At 34.1% G+C, this 22,763-nt stretch overlaps 1 protein-coding gene across 1 annotated transcript in view; it reads right to left on the minus strand.

Moving 5' to 3' along the window:
* Window positions 1–22,763, minus strand: part of LOC136039221 (protein capicua homolog) — a gene marked incomplete in the record, with an annotated part of 223,751 nt that overhangs the window by 15,479 nt on the left and 185,509 nt on the right. Inside the window, 2 exon segments of the mRNA XM_065722753.1 lie at window positions 13,780–14,057; window positions 17,967–18,109. Of these exon segments, the coding sequence (XP_065578825.1) occupies window positions 13,780–14,057; window positions 17,967–18,109 (421 nt within the window).

Consider the following 22,763-nt stretch of genomic DNA (forward strand, 5'->3'; position numbering starts at 1 on the left):
TTTTAGGGGGTACAAGTTTATTTTGTAACCGAGTTCGGCTATTGGGAGGGGCTGGTTCGGGTAGTAGTGATCGGTGGCTCTTATTGGCTAGGACGAATTTTCCAAATTGGTGAATAAGGTGTTCAAGCCGGACTTTAAGTGGAGATAAATTTAATTTAGCGAGGGCTTGATCAAAGGGTATGCCACGGTCTCGGAGTATAATCCTTGTTGCTCTTTTCTGGACGCACTCTATGTCGAGTAATAGGTACGCTGTGCGGATAGCAGATGGACCCCACACCGGGCACGCGTACTCGAGCAACGGGCGAACATAACACGTGTAGGCACGGAGAAGACTTTCAGTATCTCATCCAAAACGCCTCATTTTGGTAAGTGTCTGAAGGCTTGCATTAGCCTTGTGAACGGTTAAATTAATATGGGCACTGAAACTACAGTCACTAGTGAAAGTTAGTCCTAAGATTTTTATTTCGTTCACAATCGGGAAAGGGACTAGAGGCATATCTATATTCCGCTTCAGAGGATTGAAACGAATTATCTTCGACTTGGCTACGTTAATGGTAAGATCATGACTTGAGCATTCGGTCTTTAGCTGATCAAATATCTGGTTTGAAAACTGCTTTGTAAAAAAGAAGCCACGGCCTGATATTAAAAGCAGTATCTTCCCCCAATGAATACTTGAGTTCTTTTTAAATATAAATTTTCAATTTTAACAAGGGATTTTCGAGTTCCATCAGTTCACTTAATCACGGCCTTAAACATTCAGTGTAGGCAAAATGATTCTCACTCCAAAATATTGGTAGTAAACAATACTTAAGAAAAAATAACAACAACAGTACAAATAATAATGATAACAGAATAAAAAAGTGAAAAATAGAAATGCAAATTATAAACTCAAGGCGTTGTTTGTTCTACATCGCACAGTAGATGAACTGTTAAATCTTCACATCATCATGCTGAACTTCCCCCTAATTATTTTACGTTCCCATAAAACTTCAGACTAGTTCGAATTCAGACGGAGGAACTGGAGATTATAAATTTAAAGCTCTTTTATTCTTCCGAATTCCTTTAATTACTTATACTTTTACTTATACTTTTTTATAATTACTTATACTTTTTTTTATACTTTATTTAATTACTTATTACTTTAGACACGGGTCACTTTAACAGTTTATAGTGCCATAATAACGTCGTTTAAAATTGAAAAATTCCTCATTTCCTAAAGAAGCTCCCAACTTAACAACTACTTTTTCCATAGGAGCCGACAAAGAAAAATAGTATGTTTACAAGAAGACTAAAATTATCACTGAAACGTCATGGAGGAAAGTTAAAAGTATGTTGAAGGGCACATTACGATGTTTCTCTACTGACCACTTCTCCAAATCAGAGAGATATAAAACAGGGTTACCCGGTGTTTTCATTTATTTAAACATTCAGTGTAGGCAAAATGATTCTCACTCCAAATAAAGAATAGAAAAGAATATTAATAGTAAAGGTAGTAAAGAATATTCAAGAAAAAATAGCAGCAACGGTGCAAAATAATAATAATAATGATAACAGAATGAAAATGTGAAAAAAAGAAATGCAACGTATAAACTCAGATCGTTGTATGTTTTACATCGCACGGTAGATGAATTGTTAAACCTTCGCAACATCATGCTCGACTTCCTCCAAAATATTTTACGTTCCCACAAAACTTACGGGCTTGTTCAAATTCAGACGGAGGAACTGGAGATTAAAAATTTAAAGCACTTTTATTCTTCAGAATTCCTTTAATTACTTATTTAGACACAGGCCACTTAAAAGGTTTAAAAATTGTTTAAAAAAAAAAAAACAGTTTAAATTTAAAATTGAAAAATTCCTCATCTCCTAAAGAAGCTCCCGACTTAATAACTACCATTTCTATAGGAGCCGACAAAGAAAATCTTTCGGTCTTGAATCTAAACGAGAGAAAAAAGATTAGGTGCGACACTTGGATGTCTTCGAATCAGTATTTATATAAAAATAATACGAATATTATAAAAATAATAAGAAAGAGGTATCAAGAGATTCTGACATTGTGGAGGATTTTCCTATTAATCGTCAAGGCCTCTGAAAATCATGGAGGAATTACGTAGAATGGACTGGCCAGGATTGCAGGAAAATAGCAGGAATTTGTAGGAAGAAATAGAAAATGGAGTTGTAAGTATATTACGTGCTCTAGTAGGAGAAAGCATGAGGAACTGGAGGAGAATGGATTGTCGCAAACTTCCTGGAAAATAGCAAGATATTGCAAAGAGAGTTACAAAAGGGATTGTGAGTGGGCTATGGATTCCCAAAATGTACAAAGAATAGTAGGCAAAGAGATTGGCAGAACTTGCAGCAAAATAGGAGGATACTAAGGGGTGGAGGATGAGAAGAGGGGCTTAAAACTACAGACTCCAGCAAAATTTAGGTAGAATTAGAGGACAATGAATTGGCCAGACTTGTAAGAGAATAGGAAAAAAATATGAGACGAAATAAAAATAGGATTGTTGGTGGATTGCAGTGTCCAGTAAAATGTACGAAAAAGTAGGAAAGTGGACTTGCAGGAAAAACCAGAATATCACAAGGAGAAATGAGGAACAAGACTGTAAGGAGAGTGTGGACTACAGAAAAATGCACGGGGAATCAGAGGAAATTATATTGGCTGGGTGACTGTAAAATCCTTTCAATAAGTTTCCAAACTTAGCAGGAAACTCTAGGGATCCATGCAAAATGTGACTTTAAGCGAAGTGCAGACTATAGAAAATTTCTGAGAGAAGGGGGGGAAATGGATTGGCAAGACGTACAGGAAAATGGAGATGAATGAAACTAATGGGAAAAGTGGAAAAGCGGACTGTGATGGGACTTTGACATACAAGAAAATACTTGGAGAAATGGAGGAAAACTGAATGGCCAGTCTTACGAGAGAATCGTGAACAGGAGAAGGAAACTGTTGTAAGAAATGGAAAAGGGGACTTGCAGGGAAAATCTTTATCATGGAATAAGAAAGAAAAAACTAACCTAACGCGAATGCCCTAGGCAGCGTAAAATCGTTTGGGCAAATTGAGCAAAAACCTATGTGCCAGCTATGCTATAACAAACTTCCCTGATTTTCTCAAATATTTTATGTTTCCTCAATCTCCATGTTTGTCTGAAATCTGATGAAGAAACTGAAGATTAATGAATTTATGAAATTTTCTCTTTTCTTAATACCGTAACTAGCTTTTAGGACGGTCACGCGAACAAACTCTTAACGTCACGATAGCGCTTTTTGAAAATGAAAAAAAAACTTATCCCAGAAACAAATTTCCAACTTAATTATTACACCTATTTTTATACAAGTAAGCTAGGAAAACCTCTTTTAAGACACGAATTTGAAATTATGAGGCATGACATTTTGTTTATGGGACATAAACATATTGTCGCGGCTTTAAATGTCTCTTTACATTAGCATATATGAGTGTGGCTCTAAAATAACACGCAAACACACACTGAGATATATTCTGAATTTGGAGAGAGTGTGCATCTCAAATCAATCGGATGATACAAGAGATACTAAGCCACAGTTGCATAAGTGATTCCTGTGGCATGACATTGATACTTGAAAAATGACCGTAAGATTTGGTATTAACATTATGAGGCATTATATTAAGTTTGATGGGATTTAATCACATTGCCGTGACTCTAAATGTCTCCCTATAGATAAATGTACGAACGTGGCTCAAACAATAACCCGCCTAAGGCGTGACATTGACATTTGACACGTGACATTGACATTTTGTATTGCCATTATGAGGCATAACATAAAGCTTCTTGGGATATAAGCACATTGTCGTGGTTTCACAAGTCTCCCTACGGAAACATACATCAATGTGATTCGAAAATAATGCGAAAATACCCACTGAGATAATTACTGAATTTGGACAAAGAGTCCATCTCAAATTAATCAAATAGTACATGAGATCTTAAGCTACATTTGTATATATGATTCCTGAAGCGTGACATTGACATTTAACAAATGACATTGACAATATGAGGCATAACGTTAAGTTCCTTGGGACATAAGCAAAATGTCATGGCTCTAAATGTCTCCCTACAGAAACATTTAGGAATTTGGCTCTTGAACAACACACATCAAGATATTTCCTGAATTTGGAAGAAGTGAGCCAGGTCAATCAGACGGTATATGAGATCCTAGGCTACAGTTGCATTAGTGATTCAAGAGGTATGAGACTGATATTTGACACATAACATTGGCACTACGAGGCATAATAATATTAAGTTTGGTTGGACATAAGCAGGATATGAAATGTCTGCAATATTTGGTATGTATCTACAAAACACGATTTCCTTAGTTCCTCTTACTTTAATTAATTTAAGAAAAAAACAAAAAAAAAAAAAAAAAAACAAATGACCGTGGATGACTTATACTAATATTTATTCCTTAAAGTTCTGATAATTTTTTATGTATCAAAGAAAAAAGGGAAAACATTTAAAACGTGTTTTGTTTTCAGTAAGCACAAATTATTTTCTGGTCTTGAGAAGGAATGGGGGTTATGAGCCGTACTAATGTTAATTTTTGCTCGTTTTGAGTTTGACTCGGGTATTTATTGTAATTTCTGTTCGTTTTGAGTTTCATTTATTTATTGATAATGATTTGTGGTAGTTTTAAGCTTGGAAGATTCGATCATTTTCGGCTTAATGGAGCTCTTTACTTTTCTTAGAAAAACTAGTTTTGTGGAAAAAAAATTCAAATTAATTTCTGTTCGTTTTTTATTGAGATAGTTTTTCATGGAAAAAATAATATTTTATATCTTTTCAATTTTTTTTTCTATAAGAATCCATAGTTTGGGTTGCTATTTGTATGTTGGAGAAACTTTTTCAACAACTTTTAGTCCTGAAACAAACAGTATCTTTTAACTTAATTTCACCTTAAAAGCTCACCTTAATACCCTTAACGTTATTAGTTTCAGTAACTGTAGTGGTAGTATTAACAAAGTGCCTTCTGGCTAGTTCAAAATCCCGCAAAACTTACCCTAAAAGGTATAACTTAATAATATAAGTTGTTCTTCAGATATTGCTGTGTCACCTTTTTAAAAGTCCACCTGCTCATAGTTTGTTTTGATTTAGTTCAACATCTGCCAAAATATTCCTTAAAAGCTTCACCTTCACACCCTTAAATTGAACAGTATCAATAGTTGTATTAGCATTATTGGCAGTAGTAAGCACAATCGTGTGGGATCAAATATGATGGCTATCTCAAAATTTCGATTGGATGTGTTTGCGGAAATGGTAGGTATGAGAGGAGGTTTAGTTTAACTCCAAACAATTTCGACTATTAAAAAGGGCACTAGCCCTCTCAATTTCCGATCAAATGAAATCTTTTCGAAGTTTTTACAACAACAAATGACCATCTCAAAATTTATATTAGATGCATTTCAGGGAGATATGAGGTGTGGAGGAGGGTATCTATCTTCTGATGACTCTGAATCTTAAACAGGGCACTATAACTTCTAATCACCAATTCAATGAGCCCCTCCGAATTTTGTACGATCGCCCTTTCTATATATACCTTAAATGCCCCCAGCGCCTACTTATAACCCTTCCCCTGAGGGCTGTGGGGGGTTGTCATCCTCAAAGACATAACATCCGGACCCTGTAGTTACGTTGAACAAAATTGCTATCTCAAATTTTGATTGGATGTGTTTGGAGAAATGATGGGCGTGGGAGGAGGGGTTAGCTGCCCTCCAATCACCTTCGGCTATTAAAAAGGGCCCTAACCCTTTCAATTTCCAAAGAAATGAGCTCTTTCCAAAATTTCTACGACAAGAAATGACGATCTCAAAATTTCAATCAGATACATTTCGGGAAAACACGAGGTATCGAGGGGGTTATCCATCCTCCGATCACTCTGAATCTGAAAAAATGAACTAGAACGTCTGATTACCAATACAATGAGCCCCCTCCCAACTTTGTTCGATCACCCTTTCTATATATACCTTATATTCCTCCCAGGGCATAACTTACATAGCTTACCCTGAGGTTTGGGGGGTTGTGTATTGTAAATATGGTAAATATCTCAAATATTTAATTTCCGGACCTTTCAATAACGTTGAACAAAATGGCTATCTTAAAATTTTAATTGGATGCGTTTGGGGAAATGGTGGGCATAGAAGGGGGATTAGTTGCCCTCCGATCACATTCGACAATAAAAAGGGCAAAAGCCCTTTCAATTTCCAATCGAATGAGCCTTTTACGAAGTTTCTATGACAACAAATAACTATCTCAAAATTTCTATCACAAGCGTTTCTGGAAATACGAGGTGTGTGTGTCTGTGTGGGTGGGGGGTATCCACCCTCCCATTACTCTGAATCTCAAAAAGGGCACCTAACTTCTAATTAGAAATCCAATGACCCCCCTCCGAAGTTTATACAATCACCCTTTCTACATAAACCTTATACGCCCCCAGGGTATAACTTATAACCCTTGCCATGAGGGCTCTGGGGGGTTTGTCATCCTCAAAGAAAAAATTTCAGGACCTTTCAACACGTTGAACAAAATGGCTATCTCAAAATTTTGATTGAATGTGTTTGGAGAAATGATGGGCGTGGAAGGGGGGATATTTGCCCTCCAATCCCTTTCAGCCATTAAAAAGGGCAAAAGCCCTTCCAATATCCAATCGAATGAGCTATTTTCGAAGTTTCTACTACAACTCCTTCGATACGTTGTGCCCTAGTCTAAAAAAAACGAAAAAATTAATAAATAAATGATGCATTTTGCCCATATCGCTCTTTATTTAGGCTGTGCTATTGCGCAGCCTATGATGATTATAATATCTAATAGTTATTGAAATTTGGGTTTAGTGCCATAAATAATTTATTATTCGTAAAAAGAAATTTATTATTGGAGAAGAAGAGAAGAAAATAACAGATGAGGTAAAATTTCGTAAATCGAAGACCAAATGACAGTGCCATCTATGTCTTATTGAACGAAATATTCTAAATACCCACCTAGGGAATATTGATAAGTCGTGTTGTAATCCCATTCTAAACTAGCTACAACACTAACAAAAAATCTTTTCTTCATTTCCATCTGATAAACTCTATTTAATTACACTTTCAACGATATACCAAATATTCAGATACTGCGGAGCACATGAAAATAAATAAACAAGACTAATTGGTTAAATTTCACAGCTTTTTCCGTGTAAATTCAAACACTAACAACCAACAACAACACCTTCAAAGGAAAGCTTTACACATAACGCGGATCGCGCAAAACTAAATGAAAAGGGGAATTAGTTAAATTTGACAGCTTTTTTTCCATACACATTCAAACTTTAACAATCAATTGATTCCCAAAGACTACTACACCTTCAAAGGAAAGCTTTTCACATACCGCGGATAACGCAAAAATAAATAAGAAAGAGTAAATAGTTAAATATAACAACTTTTTGTCCGTACAAATTCATAAATTAAAAATCTATTGATTCTCAAAGACAACTATAAATTTAACAGTTAACAGTTTAACTAAATAAATTCAGTAGTTAAATTTAACATTTTTTTCCCGTACAAATTCAAAAATTAACAATCTATTGATTCCCAAAGACCGCTACACCTTCAAAGGAAAGCTTTTCACATAACGCGGATCACGTCAAAATAAATAAGAAAAAGTAATTAGTTAAATTTAACAGCTTTTTGTCCGTACAAATTAAAAAATTAACAATCTATTGGTTCCCAAAGACTGCTACACCTTCAAACGAAAGCTTTTCACATAACGCGGATCACGCCAAAATAAATAAGAAAAAGTAATTAGTTAAATTTAACAGCTTTTGGTCCGTACAAATTCATAAATTAAAAATCTATTGATTCTTAAAGACAACTATAAATTTAACAGTTAACAATTTAACTACATAAATTCAGTAGTTAAATTTAACAGTTTTATGTCCGTTGCTACACCTTCAAAGGAAAGCTTTCCACATAACGCGCATCACACCAAAATAAATAAGAAAAAGTAATTTGTTGAGTTTAACAGCTTTTGTTCCGTACAAATTCAAAAATTAACAATCTATTGATTCTCAAAGACACCTACACCTTCAAAGGAAAGCTTATCACATAACGCGGATCATGCCAAAACAAATAAGAAAAAGTAATTGTTAAATTTAATAGATCAAATTAACAATTCACATTAACAATCAAAAAATTAACAATCTATAGATTCCCAAAGACAACTACACCTTCAAAGGAAAACTTTTCACATACCGCGGATTACGCAAAAGTAAATAACAAAAAGTAATTAATTAAATTTGACAGCTCTTTTTCCGTACAAATTCAAACATTGACAATCTATTTACTCCCAAAAACATCTTCAACTTCAAAGCAAAGCTTTTCACATAACGCGGATCACGTAAAAAGAAATAAACAAAAGTAATTAGTTAAATTTGACAGCTTTCTTCCCGTACAATTCAAAAGTTAACAATCTATTGATTCCCAAAGACAACTAAACTTTCATAGGTTAAACTTTTCACATAGTGCAGATCACATAAAAACAAACAAGAACAAGTAATTAGTTAAACTTGACAGGTTTTTGTTCGCAAAAACTAAAATTTTAACAATATATTGGTTCGCAAAGATTGCTACACCTTAAAAGTGAATGTATGTTCATCTTATTATTTTTTTAGAATTTTTCACACACGTTTCTCTTTTTTAAATTTGGCGCCAGCTACTACCAAAAACCACATGGCTGTATAAATATATTCATTTGTTTTTCCGCTAAAAAACAGCACAGTATAAAATAAATAAGAAAAATTACGACTAAATATTACAAATCAAGAAAAGACACTGTTAACCATAAAAATATATCACAGAAAACTAGGATAATTAACCGCAGTACAAAAGAAACCAACACTTCGCAAGAGAAAAGAAGAAACAAAGTGGCCTCACATAAAAATACATGGCACCAAATAGTCTAAGAATACTTAGTCAAACATGCTGACTTGAAATATACAAGTTTCATCAAATTTAATCTTTGTCATCAAAAGTTACGAGCCTGAGAAAATTTGCCTTATTTTGGAAAATAGGCGGAAACATCCCCTAAAAGTCATAGAGTCTTAACGAAAATCACACCATCGCATTCAGCGTATCAGAGAACCCTATAGCAAAATTTCAAGCTCCTATCTACAAAAATGTGGAATTTCGTATTTTTGAAGACAGATCACGGGTGCGTGTTTATTTGTTTGTTTTTTTTCCCAGGGGTCATTGTTTCGACCCAGTTGTCTTAGAATGTTGCGAGAGGGCTCATTCTAACGGAAATGAAAAGTTCTAGTGCCCTTTTCAAGTGACCAAAAAAATTGGAGGGCGCCTAGGCCCCCTCCCACGCTGATTATTTTCCCGAAAGTCAACGGATCAAAATTCTGAGATAGCCATTTTATTCAGCGTAGTCGAAAAACCTTATAACTATGTCTTTGGGGACGACTTACTCCCCCACAGTCCCCGGGGGAGGGGCTGCAAGTCACAAACTTCGACCAGTGTTTACATACATTAATGGTTATTGGGAAGTGTACAGACGTTTTCAGGGGGATTTTTTGGTCTGGGGGTAGGGTTGAGGGGAGGGGGCTATGTGGGAGGATCTTTCCTTGGAGGAATATGTCATGGGGGAAGAGAAATTCAATGAAAAGGGCGCGGGACTTTCTAGCATTATTAAAAAAAAGAAAAAATAAAGATGAAAAAGTTTTTTCAATTGACAACATAAAACGAAAAGAGATTATTACGCATATGAGGGGTTCTAAAAATACTTTAGAATATAGAGCGAAGTATTTAGGAGGAGATAAGCACCTCGCTCTTTATGCTAAAGTATTTTTAGCAATTTCAACTATTTATTCTACGGCCTTTCTGATTCAGGTGTCATTCTTAAAAAATTGGGACAAAACTTAAGATTTAGTGTAAAGAGCGAGATATTAACGAGGGGACAAACCCCCTCATATACATAATAAAAAAATAAGAATAAAAGTTTGTTACGTAAGTTAATTCTTAAGTTACGTAAATTTTTTACTAATAAAAACGTTCGTTAAAAATTAAAAGCTCTAGTTGCCTTTTTAAGTAACCGAAAAATTAGAGGGCAACTAGGCCTCCTTCCCCACCCCTTATTTCTCAAAATCGTCTGATCAAAACTAAGAGAAAGCCATTTAGACAAAAAAAATTAATATGCAAATTTCATTTTAATAATTTATGTGCGGAGAGCCAAAATCAAACATGCATTAATTCACAAACATTCAGAAATTAAATAAAAAAATAGTTTTTTTAACTGAAAGTAAGGAGCGACATTAAAACTTAAAACGAACAGAAATTACTCCGTATATGAAATGGGTCGTCCCCTCCGCAATCCCTCGCTCTTTACGCTAAAGTTTGACTCTTTACCACAATTCTACTTCTTAAAACAATTAAAAACTTCAGCGTGAAGAGCGAGGGATTGCGGAGGGGACAACCCATTTCATATACGGAGTAATTTCTGTTCGTTCTAAGTTTTAATTTCGCTCCTTACTTTCAGTTAAAAAACTAGTTTTTTTATTTAATTGTCTAAAGGAATCACCTTGTCGTTAATTTTTCAGTTTTACGGACAAGAAGCGCTCCTAAATTCAAGCTTTTACATTCTCTAATTTATTTTTGCGGTTCAAAATGGCAACGCTGACGAAAATGTATTTTAAATTATTAGACAGTTATATTGCTGAAGGTTTTTTTTCGGTTTTTTTTTTTTTTTTTTTTTTTTTTTTTTTTTTTTAATTAGAAATTTTAGGTTAGCTTAGATGTTTGATAGAATTAGTAGTAGGACATAATTCAAACGAGTTAGGCCACTATGGCGCGAAAAATCTTATAAGTAGATATGAAGGTCCTTTACATGAAAAATGGCATTCCCAATTCCTCCCAATTTTCAAATATATATGGCTTTTTGTTCCGTATAATCAATTCAATATAGACCTTATTTTCTTTGTCCTTGGTAAGCAAATAAATACTTCCATTTTTCTAGCAACCTATAAAGAAAATCCATCGCTCTTGAATTGAAACGAGAGGAAAGAGATATGAAAGACGCCTGGAACAGTTTGAATGAACGTGACTCTTAAAGCGATGCAAAAAACCAGGCAAACATCAAGACATTTAGATACTAATGAAGGTTTTCCTATTGACGATTAGGACATTTGCCAAGCAGGAAAAAGGAAAACGAAGAAAAATAGAGGATTAAGACATTTTCAGATGAAAGCGAACATCTTCTTCTTCTGAACAAAGTAGTAAAATGAAGATCTCGCTTTTCATAGATACTTAAAGCCCCAAGAACGTGAAAAGGAAATCTGGCTTCTTGAATTGGTTGTGTGACAATATATAGTTCAAGTTGAACTTTTTATTTCAACATTCACAAATAAATAAATAAAACACAACACTTTCGCCCTCGAGAAAACCTATGAGGGTTTGTATTCGCCCGAAAGTCTACATATCTACTTACCTATAATACCAAATCCAATCTCTCTTACTCATTAATACACGACTCTCCCTCCCCCTTTCATTCCTCCCAACCCCATCTTACCCTCCTACCCACCCTTACCTCCCTAGCCCACCCGTACTTCCCTAACCCACCTTTACCTCCCTAGCCCCACCCTTACCTCCCGAACCCACCGTTCTTTACCTAATCACCCTACAACCCATAGTAAAATTCAACATTTATCCCCCAAAAATAATCTTATAATTTCTTTTTAAACTAAAAAAAATTGTATTATATATCATATAGAATAATATATATTTAAAACCAGAGAAAAAATAGGACGTCCAATTTTCAATGGAAAAAATCTAAACCTGCAGTTACACAGTTTTTGATAGTATCTGTTCCAAATTAAAAACAGGAAACGTGAGTGAAAAACCAACCGGAAATAAGATAAAAAGATATGATTTAAAATCATATAATCAATAAAATCAATGTTACTTTAAAATCCACCTCTTCATCAGCCTTTGAGAGTTTCATCCCAAATAAGATCCTCCAATTTTGAGGTGTCACTTCCGTATTTTGTATCACTTATATTCCTTTTTGGTTCGCGGTAAACACAATAGATAAAAAGATATGGTATAACGGAAAAAGAATGTATAACGGAAATAAGACAAAAAGATATGACACCAAACAGCTTACAAAGTTGAAGCTTTCTTTGAAGGTATTGGGGAAACAAATAAAAAGATAGATAAAGAGATAAAAAGGTATAAAGAAAATAGATAAAAAGATATGGTATAACGGAAAAAAAGACACCAAACAGCTTACAAAAGCTACAGCTTTCTTTGAAGGTATAACGGAAATAGATAAGAAGATATGACACCAAACAGCTTACGAAGTTACTGCTTTATTTGAAGGTATAACAGATAGATAAAAGACCGATAAAAAGGTATAGCAGAAACAGATAAAAATATATGGTGTAACGGATGAAAGAAGGTATAACGGAAATACGACATAAAGATATGACACCTAACAGGTTACAAAGTTACAGCTTTCATTTGAAGGTATAACTGTCTCTATGAATCAATATATTTATAATGTTTTAATTTTTAAGACGAAATGTGTTGTCATATTTAAAGATTTGCTTATTCTTCTTTTCAACCTCACAACACTGACGAAAATATAATACTGCCTTAAAATTTTTTATTTTAAAACAACCAAAAGAAATACCCTAAAAATTGCAACTTTCAGGATGAATAGACCTAAGATGGATCAAGGGGAAAAAATGGCTTCATTTACATACCTTTGGTGCTCTAAGACAGATATATTGAAAGAAACGTGTTGAGAAATCTATTGTATCGTTCATAGAATTAACATCAAGAGAAACATTATTTATTCAACCTTAGTATATATATATATATATATATATATATATATATATATATATATATATATATATATATATATATATATGTATGTATATGAAAGGCCAGGAATGTCAATCTCAAATATTATTCCACATACACTTTGCAAAGCTCTGTTGAATTGTTTCAATATGTATAAGATATTTTAAGCTGTAATAATGTTGTAAGATATTTTAAGCAGTTGTGTTTCTTTTTGCATATTTGTGTAGACACACATGTGTGTTCCCAAATAGAAGTTTCGTATTCGGTTTTCCCTCCCGTTATATGGGAGGGCATGAATGTCACTCCCAAAAATTATTCCACATAAACTTTGTAAAGTCGGCTCTGTTGAAATGGCTCAATATGTGCAAGATATTTTAAGCTGTAGTAATGTTGCAAGATATTTTAAGCTGTTGTGTTCGTTTTCGCATTTTTGTGTTTGACACACATATGTGTTAAAGATTATAAGTTTCGTGTTCGCTTCTCCGTTTTCGTTCTTTCATACTCATCTTACTGCGTTCTGAATCTATAAAGGGTTTAAATAAAGGTATGTATAAAGGGTATCTATGTAGTAAAGGTATCTATGTAGTAAAGGGTATCTTACTGCGTTCTGTATCTATAAAGTAAAGGTTTCTATGTAGTAAAGGGTATCTATAAAGGGTATCTGTATCTATAAAGGGTTTAAAATAAAGGTATCTATAAAGGGTATCTATGTAGTAAAGGGTATCTATGTAGTAAAGGGTATCTGTATCTATAAAGGGTTTAAATAAAGCATTATTATACGTGCTACCTAAAGATTTTTAATAGACAATAAAGGATTCTTATTGACAAATTTAACTGCAAATTAAAGCATGAAACTACTTTTCTGTTCCCAAATTGACAAATTTAACTGCAAATTAAAACATGAACATACTTTTCTGTTCCCTCATCCTTGGCAATTTTCTTCTGTATTTTTCGGGGGGATTGTGGAACCGGGACTGATTGGACATCTACTGGGTGTAAAGTTCCTTGTTGCTCATTTTCAGACTGCTTTTCTACAGCTGTTGCTCCATCAACCGGACTAGGAGGAGGGGAGTCTGCACTCGCTCCACCTGAAGATTGACGTCTCTGCAGTGGGGCTTTGCCAAGCTGTGCAGGGGTCGGTGCAAGAACAAATTTGGGAGGTGGCATAGAACTCTCTTCATGACTATCCTGAAAGGAAAACTAAAATAAAAAAATACTGCAGGAAACAATTAATAAAAAATAATAATAATAAAAGATCAAAAACTAGCATGAGATAGGGTCAATACATGAGTATTGCATACATAAGAATAAATAAACCTTCATGAGAACAGAGAATGATCCTAAGAACTAAAATTTTACAATCTTAATGATCTAGATAACTTTAATGATCATTCTTAAAACAAAAACAAAATAGACAAGACGGAAAAATGGAAGGAGATATAATGAGTAACAAAAATCAAAATGTTATTTTTTTTTCTTCACTTTTTATCCAAGTACAGGAGAAATTCACTTTTTTTACTGTTACCTTGAAAAACTACTATTTTTTAAGTCAAACAATGAGATCATATGGTGATCATGACACAAAAAAAATCATCACAAAATAGTCTCAAATATGCCATGACTACGCCTTTTTTAAGAGTTACAACCACTTTTGACCCTTTAACATGCAATAGCTTGCTGCTGATTAGTCATTTCAGGATTATTTCAGTTTTCGCAGTTAACTTTTATTTTAAAAAACTCTCGAGTTTTCAACTGAACTGAAACACATTTTACGCTTTTTTTTTTCTTTTAATGGCGAATCAGGGGACAGATCCATCCTAAAGACAACATTGATCTTTGACATATTTGCAGTTGTCGTTCGAGATCCCCATAGCAATAGTGACCAGTTGAAATGTTGAAACGTAATATTATCGATTAGTGTACAAATTCGCACTATGATTTATGAACGAACACAATATCTCACAAGGTGCAGCTCCTGGATTTTGAGGGAGAGGGTTTGGGATTTGAGGGAGGTAGGGGGAGAGGGTTCTGGCTTGCTTTGAATTTTAATGAATTTATCAAACAGTTCGTGGTAACGAACTGTAGTAAGGAGCGACCCGGCTCAATAGTAACCAAAACTCTAAAAAATGGAATTTTGATACCAATAGCTATATCAAAAGAATCGCATTTTAATGCTGGTTTTAAATATATAAGTTTCATCAAGTTTAGTCTTAACCATCAAAAGTTATGAGCCTGAGAAAATTTGCGTTATTTTAGAAAATAGGGGGAAACACCCCCTAAAAGTCATAGAATCTTAACGAAAATCACACCATCAGATTCAGCGTATCAGAGAACCCTACGGTAGAAGTTTCGAGCTCCTATCTACAAAAATGTGGAATTTTGCATTTTTTGCCAGAAGGCAGATCACGGATGCGTGTTTATTTGTTTTTTTGTTTGTTTTTTTTTGTTTTTTTTTTCCCAGGGGTGATCGTATCGACCCAGTTGTCCTAGAATGTTGCAAGAGGGCTTATTCTAACGGAAATGAAAAGTTCTAGTGCCCTTTTTAAGTGACCAAAAAAATTGGAGGGCACCTAGGCCCCCTCCCACGCTAATTATTTTCCCAAAGTCAACGGATCAAAATTCTGAGATAGCCATTTTATTCAACGTAGTCGAAAAACCTTATAACTATGTCTTTGGGGACGACTTACTCCCCCACAGTCCCCGTGGGAGGGGCAACAAGTTACAAACTTTGACCTGTGCTTACATATAGTAATGGTTATTGGGAAGTATACAGGCGTTTTCAGGAGGATTTTTTTGGTTGGGGGGAGGGGTTGAGAAGAGGGGGATATGCTGGGGGAACTTTCCATCGAGAATTTGTCATGGGAAAAGAAAACTTCCATGAAGGGAGAGCAGGATTTACTAGCGTTATTTAAAAATAAAATAAAAAATAAATGTGAAAAAGCTTTTTCAGCTGGAAGTAAGGAACAGCAATAAAACTTAAAACAAACAGAAATTATTACCCATATAAGGGGCTCACCTCCTTATGATACCTAGCTCTTTACGCTAAAGTATTTTTAGTAATTTCAACTATTTATTCTACGGCTTTTGTGATTCAGGGGTCATTCTTAATGAATTGGGATAAAATTTAAGCTTTAGTGTAAAGAGCGAGGTACTGACGATGGGGCGAATCCCCTCATATATGTAATAAAAACATGAGAATACAAAAGTTCTTTACGTAAGCTAATTTATAAGCTACGTAAATCTTTTACCAATAAAAAGATTCGTAAAAAATTAAAAGTTCTAGTTGCCTTTTTAATTAACCAAAAAATCAGAGGGCAACTAGGCTTCGCCCCCGCTCTTTTTTTCTCAAAATCATTCGATCAAAATTATGAGAAAGCCATTTAGCCCCCCCCCCCCCCCAAAAAAAAAAATTCAAATTTCGTTTTGATTATTCCTCTGCGGAGAACCAAAATCAAAACATGCATTGATTCAAAAACGTTCAGAAATTAAATACAAAAAAACAAGTTTTTTCAACTGAAAGTAAGGAGTGACATCAAAACTTAAAACGCACAGAAATTACTTCGTATATGAAAGAGGCTGCTTCCTCATCAACGCCCCGCTCTTTACGCTAAAGTTTGACTCTTTCTCTCAATTCTTCTTTCTAAAACAGTAAAAAACTTTAGCGTAAAGAGCGGGGCGTTGATGAGGATTGCCTTTTTTTAGTTTTTTCAGTTTTTTTTTAGTTTTTAGTTTTTTACCTTTTTTTAGTTTTTTTTAGTTTTTTAGCTTTTTTAGTTTTTTTTCTTTTTAGTTTTTTTTGTAGTTTTCACCTTTTTTAGTTTTTTTTCTTCTTTTGTATTAGTGTGAAATAATTCAGACGTCATATGCGGACAAACACGACGTCACTCGACAGACAGACAGACAGACATAACCCACAAACAACTTATTTTTATATATATTTATTCATATTTTTTTAGTTTTCTTTTTCTCTTTTATTTTTCAGTTTTTTCCTTTTTTTTAGTTTTTTTCTTTTTTAGTTTTTAGTTTTTTTTTTAGTTTTTTACCTTTTTTTAGTTTTTTTTAGTTTTTTTTAGTTTTTTAGCTTTTTTAGTTTTTTTATTAGTTTTTATTTTTTTTTGTAGTTTTTGCCTTTTTTTATTTTTTCAGTTTTTTTTTAGTTATTAGATTTTTACCTTTTTTTTAGTTTTTTTTAGTTTTTTAGCTTTTTTAGTTTTTTTTTCTTTTTAGTTTTTTTTTGTAGTTTTTACCTTTTTTAGTTTTTTTCTTCTTTTGTATTAGTGTGAAATAATTCAGACGTCATATGCGGACAAACATGACGTCACCTGATCCACAGATCCACACACAGACAACTTATTTTTATATATATAGATATATATATATATATATATATATATATATATATATATATATATATATATATATATATATATATATATAATAGAACTTATAATAAATTACTGTACTATAAAATGCTACCTCCATATTAAAAAAAAAACAATTAAAAAAAAAAACACTTTTCATCAAGGTCCACTTTGGCAATATGGCTAACTTTAACAGCCATGGACAATTTTTAAGAGGGACTTCATCATACAGTTCATGGTAACGAAGAGTAAGTAAGGAGCGACACGGCCCAATAGTAACCGAAACTTTAAAAGCGGGATTTAGAACAATAGATGCATCAAAAGAATTGGATTTTTATGCTGATTCAAGAATTATAAAATTCAAGTTTAATGTCGCCCATCAAAATCTGAGAGCCTGAGAGGACTTATCAGATTTTCGAAGAGGAGGGGATCAAGGGATTTTTAATAAAGGTCACACCATCAATTTCAGCATATAAGTAATTCCTACTGTAGAGGTTTCAAGCTCTTACCAACAAAAATGTTGAATTTTGTGTTTTTACTAGAAAAAAGATCTCGGATGCTTGCTTTTTTTATTATTCTTTTTTCAGGGGTAATTGTATCGAGCCATTGGTCCTAGAAGATCGAAAGAGGGCTCCTCCGAACGGAAATCAGAAATCCAGTGTCTTTTTTCAGCAGCCAAAAGTGATTGGATTTGAGAAAGAAGTGATTTATAAAATAAACTGCATTTTTAACACACCTGAGGATGATTTGTTTTGGGTGATTTCAAGTCCTTGGTCTCAATATCAGCTACTGTGGGAATATTGGCAGTTGTCGCTTTTACTCTTGATGGCTTGGGATTTGGCACTGTTCCACCAGCTTGAACTCCTTTGACTATTAAAGCTAGAATATATATTACTATATATTTTTTTCTCACTAAAACTATACTTTACAGTGTAATACATGAAGTAACACAAAAAAAGAGAGTGAAAGAAAATAATACACATCTGAAAAAGCTGATAAGACGGCGATGTGGAGGAATAAGGGTGAAAGCTGTGTTTGAAAGCTCTCTACGCTCTTATAGAAATGACACAGATGATATTTATCATCTGTTAGGGTTAATCTAAAAAATCGGCCCCATAACCGATTGAAAAGGTCCCTCCCCCCTCCCTGACCTTGAAGGTATTGTACAAGCAACCATGGTTTAGACTTTAAGCATAGATAGTTTGACTTGAATTCTACTAAAATTCTAGAAATGTGTACATTGAAAAGGGCACGCAAAAGAGTTATTTTTTTTTATTAGAAGTTTTATTTCATATTGAACATTTAACTTCAGCCTCAGCTTGTTTTTTGTCGTTATGAAGACACATCGCCAAACATTGGCTTCTTTTAATTGTTCAGGTGGTGGAACAAACACTTCTTTTTTTTGTCAACGATTTATCAAGTACAGGTTTTTGATTTGCAAAGGTAAGGTAGACATTGATGACCACCTTTCTTTCTTTTAATTGTTCCGGTGGTGGGATAAAAACTTCTTCGTTTGCCTCGGCTTGTCTTTTGTCATTATGAAAGATATATAGACGGATATTTTCAAAGGTATTGTAGGCATTGGTGACCTTATCCAAGTCAAAATCCAAAATCCAATCATCATCGCTATCATTTTCAGTTTGTTTGGTTCGTTTTATCTCGGCTTGTCTTTCATCATTATAAAATACATATGGCCGAGCCTTTATTCTTTTTTAACAAAGGTATGGCAGGTATTGATAATTTTATCCATGTCAAAATCCCAAACCCAATCATCATCGCTATCATTTTCAATTTTGACGTTTTGATTATCACTGTCCAGGTTGATTTTCATTGACTCACTCACATTTTTGATGTCGCCTGAATTCTAACCGTGTGTGTCTTTGCTCTTCATTTTCATTTTTGACTTGTTCACATGCTTGGTGTCGCATGTCTTCTAACCACGTGTGTCTTTGCTCTTCATTTTTATATTTTGACAATCCGCCGTTTTTCTTTTTACCACTTGTGTCTTTGCTCTTCATTTTCTTTTCGACACACTCTAATTGTCGTTTTCACATATCTATCTAACCGCCCGTGTCTTTGCTCTTCCTTTTTCATTTTTGACTCGCTCAATTGCTCGGTGTCGTATACCTTCTAACCGCGTGTATCTTTGCTCTTCATTTTCTTTTTGAAACGCTCTAATTGTCGTTTTCACATATCTTCTAACCGCCCGTGTCTTTGCTCTTCATTTTCATTTTTGACATTTTTCGGATTTTGATCACTTCAGACAACTTATCAGTGGCCTTTGCTTTAGCTGCCCGTATTAGTGTTGTCCCAATTGATGGTGCAAATTTTCGTTATTTGGGCCTTCCAACAGACATTATATTATATAAATAACTGATGCGTTGGAAACTCAACAATCTTATTTATGCTATGAATGACATCATATAAGAAAATGCTTATAAAATTCCATATGAAATGCTAATATGATGTACTAACTTATATATGACGTCAAATACAAAAAACAAAATTAAGGCTCTTAACGAATTTTCTCAGGCTTTTCATCTATCTCGATCGCTTTTTTACGCGAGAATATTCCATGATACCGACTTTCCCGATAAAATAATATATATATATATATATATATATATATATATATATATATATATATATATATATATATATATATATATATATATATATATAGGCTGTATTTATAAAATTTCTTAAAACCACATTGGTTCGCCACAATATACAGAAAGAAAACTTTATACAGAGAGAAAACAAAAATGGGGTTTTTAAGACCAAACTAGAATACTGAAAAAACACACAAAGCGAATATTTTGAGGGACAACCGCCTCTCTTCTTCAGCACGAGCAAAATAATATATACAAGGAAAACGCTGATGAAAAAAACAAACAAGAGCCAAGAGCTCACATGACACTTGTGACGAGGTTGGAAGAGCCAAGAGCTTCTTCCCACCAAGTTTCAGCACGATTTCTCCACTCTAAGCATTTTCCAAGATTTCCGGTTCCCCCTCCAACTCCCCCAAATGTCACCGGATCTAGTCAGAATCTAAAATAAGATCTCTGAGACACGAAGTCCTTCTAAATATCAAACTTCATTAAGATCCGATAACCCATTCGTGAGTTAAAAATCCCTCATTTTTTCGAATTTTTCCGAATTAACGGTCCTTCGAAATCCCTTCAGATGGTCGAATCAGGGAAGAGACTATTTCTAGTTTATTATTAACTATTTCTAATTTAGTCTGGTCGGTTCCCTGATATGCCTGCCAACTTTCATCGTCCTAGCTTATCTGGAAGTGCCCGAACTAGCAACACCGGGACCGACGGACAGACTGACAGAAATTTAAATTGCGACCTAGGACTCTAGGAGTTGTGCTTGTTTTTTCTACAAAATTTTATCCCGAACCCTTCCACTCTAAGCGTTTTCTAAGATTTCCGGTTCCCCCTCTCTGACCCCCCAATCTCACCAGATCCGATTGGGATATAAAATAAAAACTCTGAGCCACGAGGTCCTTCTAAATAACAAATTTCATTAAGATCCGATCACCCGCTCGTAAGTTAAAAATACGTCCTTTTTTAAAATTTTTATTCCCCCCAACCTCTCCAAGGAGAGTGGATCCGGTCAGGTTATGTCAGTGACATATCGGGAACAAGTGCTTATTCTTCCCACCAAGTTTCATCCCGATCCAACCCCTCCAACTCCCCATGATGTCATCGGATCCGGTCAAGATTTAAAACAAAAGCTCTTAGACACGATATCTTTCTAAATATCAAATTCCACTAAGATCTGACCACCCGCCCTTAAGACGGGTGGTCTTACGGATCACCGTCTTACTGGTGAGAAAATACCTCATATTCTCTAATTTTTCCGAATTCACCATCCCTCCACTCTCCCCTCAGATGGTCGAATCGGGGAAGAGACAATTTCTAATTTATTCTCTTCTGGTCCCTGATACACCTGCCAAATTTTATTGTCCTAGCTTCTCTGGAAGTGCCCAAACTAGCAAAACCGGGGCAGACGGACCGACAAAAATAAGGATCGCTCTATGTCACTTGGTAAATATTAAGTGCCATCAAAACCAATTATAAAAAAAATTTCAAAGATAAATAAAAGCCAAACATTAGAAGAATTAAAACCAAATACCTAATAGCCACAAACCAACTCATTCGCCAATAATCCCTATTTGCACAAACTCAAAAATTCGAATTGCCATCGACAGATACTAGCGAAAGAAAATGTTGTTCGCTAGTATCTATCGATGGTAGTTCTAATTTTTGGATTTCGTGCAAATCCCATGTATTGCCAAATGACTCGCTTTGTTGCTGTCAGGTATTTGGTTTTAATTAGTATAATTTTTGGATTTTATTTTTTGTTTTTCACACTGACTTTCCACGTTTGTTTTGCTGGTTTTTTCTTCGGCGTTTCCCATGTATATTATTTTTTTCTATGGTTTTTTCTTCGGTGTTTTCCATGTATTATTTTGTTTGCGCTGAAGAAGAGAGGCCGTTGTCCTCCCGAAATATTCACTTTGTGTGTTTTTTCAGTATTCTCGTTTAGTCTAAAGGCCCCATTTTTGATCGTTTTCTTTTTATATATATATATATATATATATATATATATATATATATATATATATATATATATATATATATATATATATATATATATATATATATATATATGGTTTAAAATTTTTTTATTGTTTAGAATCATTGACTTTCAATACTGATTATAATATACTGGTTTACAATATTCTAATACTGGAATACGTTCAATAAAAGAAACCTCTCGAATCGTCCATGTTTCAGACGAATACTTGACCACTATTATTTTTATGGTTTATAGTATTCTACTACTGGATTACGTTCAATACAAGGCAACCTTTCGAATCGCCCATGTTCCGGGGATGCTTTATCGCTATTATTTTTATGGTTTACAATATTGACCACTTGATTTAAGGTTTACAGATTAAGGTTTTACAGATACAATTACGGTTTACAGATACTTGACCACTATTTTTTTTATGGTTTATAATATTATAATTCTGGGAGACTTTTAATACAAAGCGACCTTTCGAACCGCCAATGTTCCAGAGATAGTTTACCACTATTATTTTTATGGTTTATAATATGACCACTTGATTTATGGTTTTACAGATCCGATTATGGTTTACAGATACTTGACCACTATTATTTCAATGGTATATAATATTCTAATGCCGAAATACGTTCAATACAAAGCGACCTTTCGAATGACGCGTGTTCCAGACCCATACTTGGCCATTACCATTTCCATGGCCATTACCATTACAATAGCCAAATATTGGAATACGTTCAATATAAAGCAACCTTTCGAACCGCCAATGTTCCAAACGGATACTTGGCCACTATTATTTTTATGCTTTACGATATTCTAATACTGTAATACGTTCAATACAAAGAGACCTTTGGAATCGCCCATGCTCCAGGCCCATACTTGGCCACTACCTTTTCCATGGCTTACAATAGTCTAATATTGGAGTATGTTCAAC

Source organism: Artemia franciscana, chromosome 19 (assembly GCF_032884065.1).
Source record: "Artemia franciscana chromosome 19, ASM3288406v1, whole genome shotgun sequence".
Lineage (NCBI taxonomy): Eukaryota > Metazoa > Arthropoda > Branchiopoda > Anostraca > Artemiidae > Artemia > Artemia franciscana.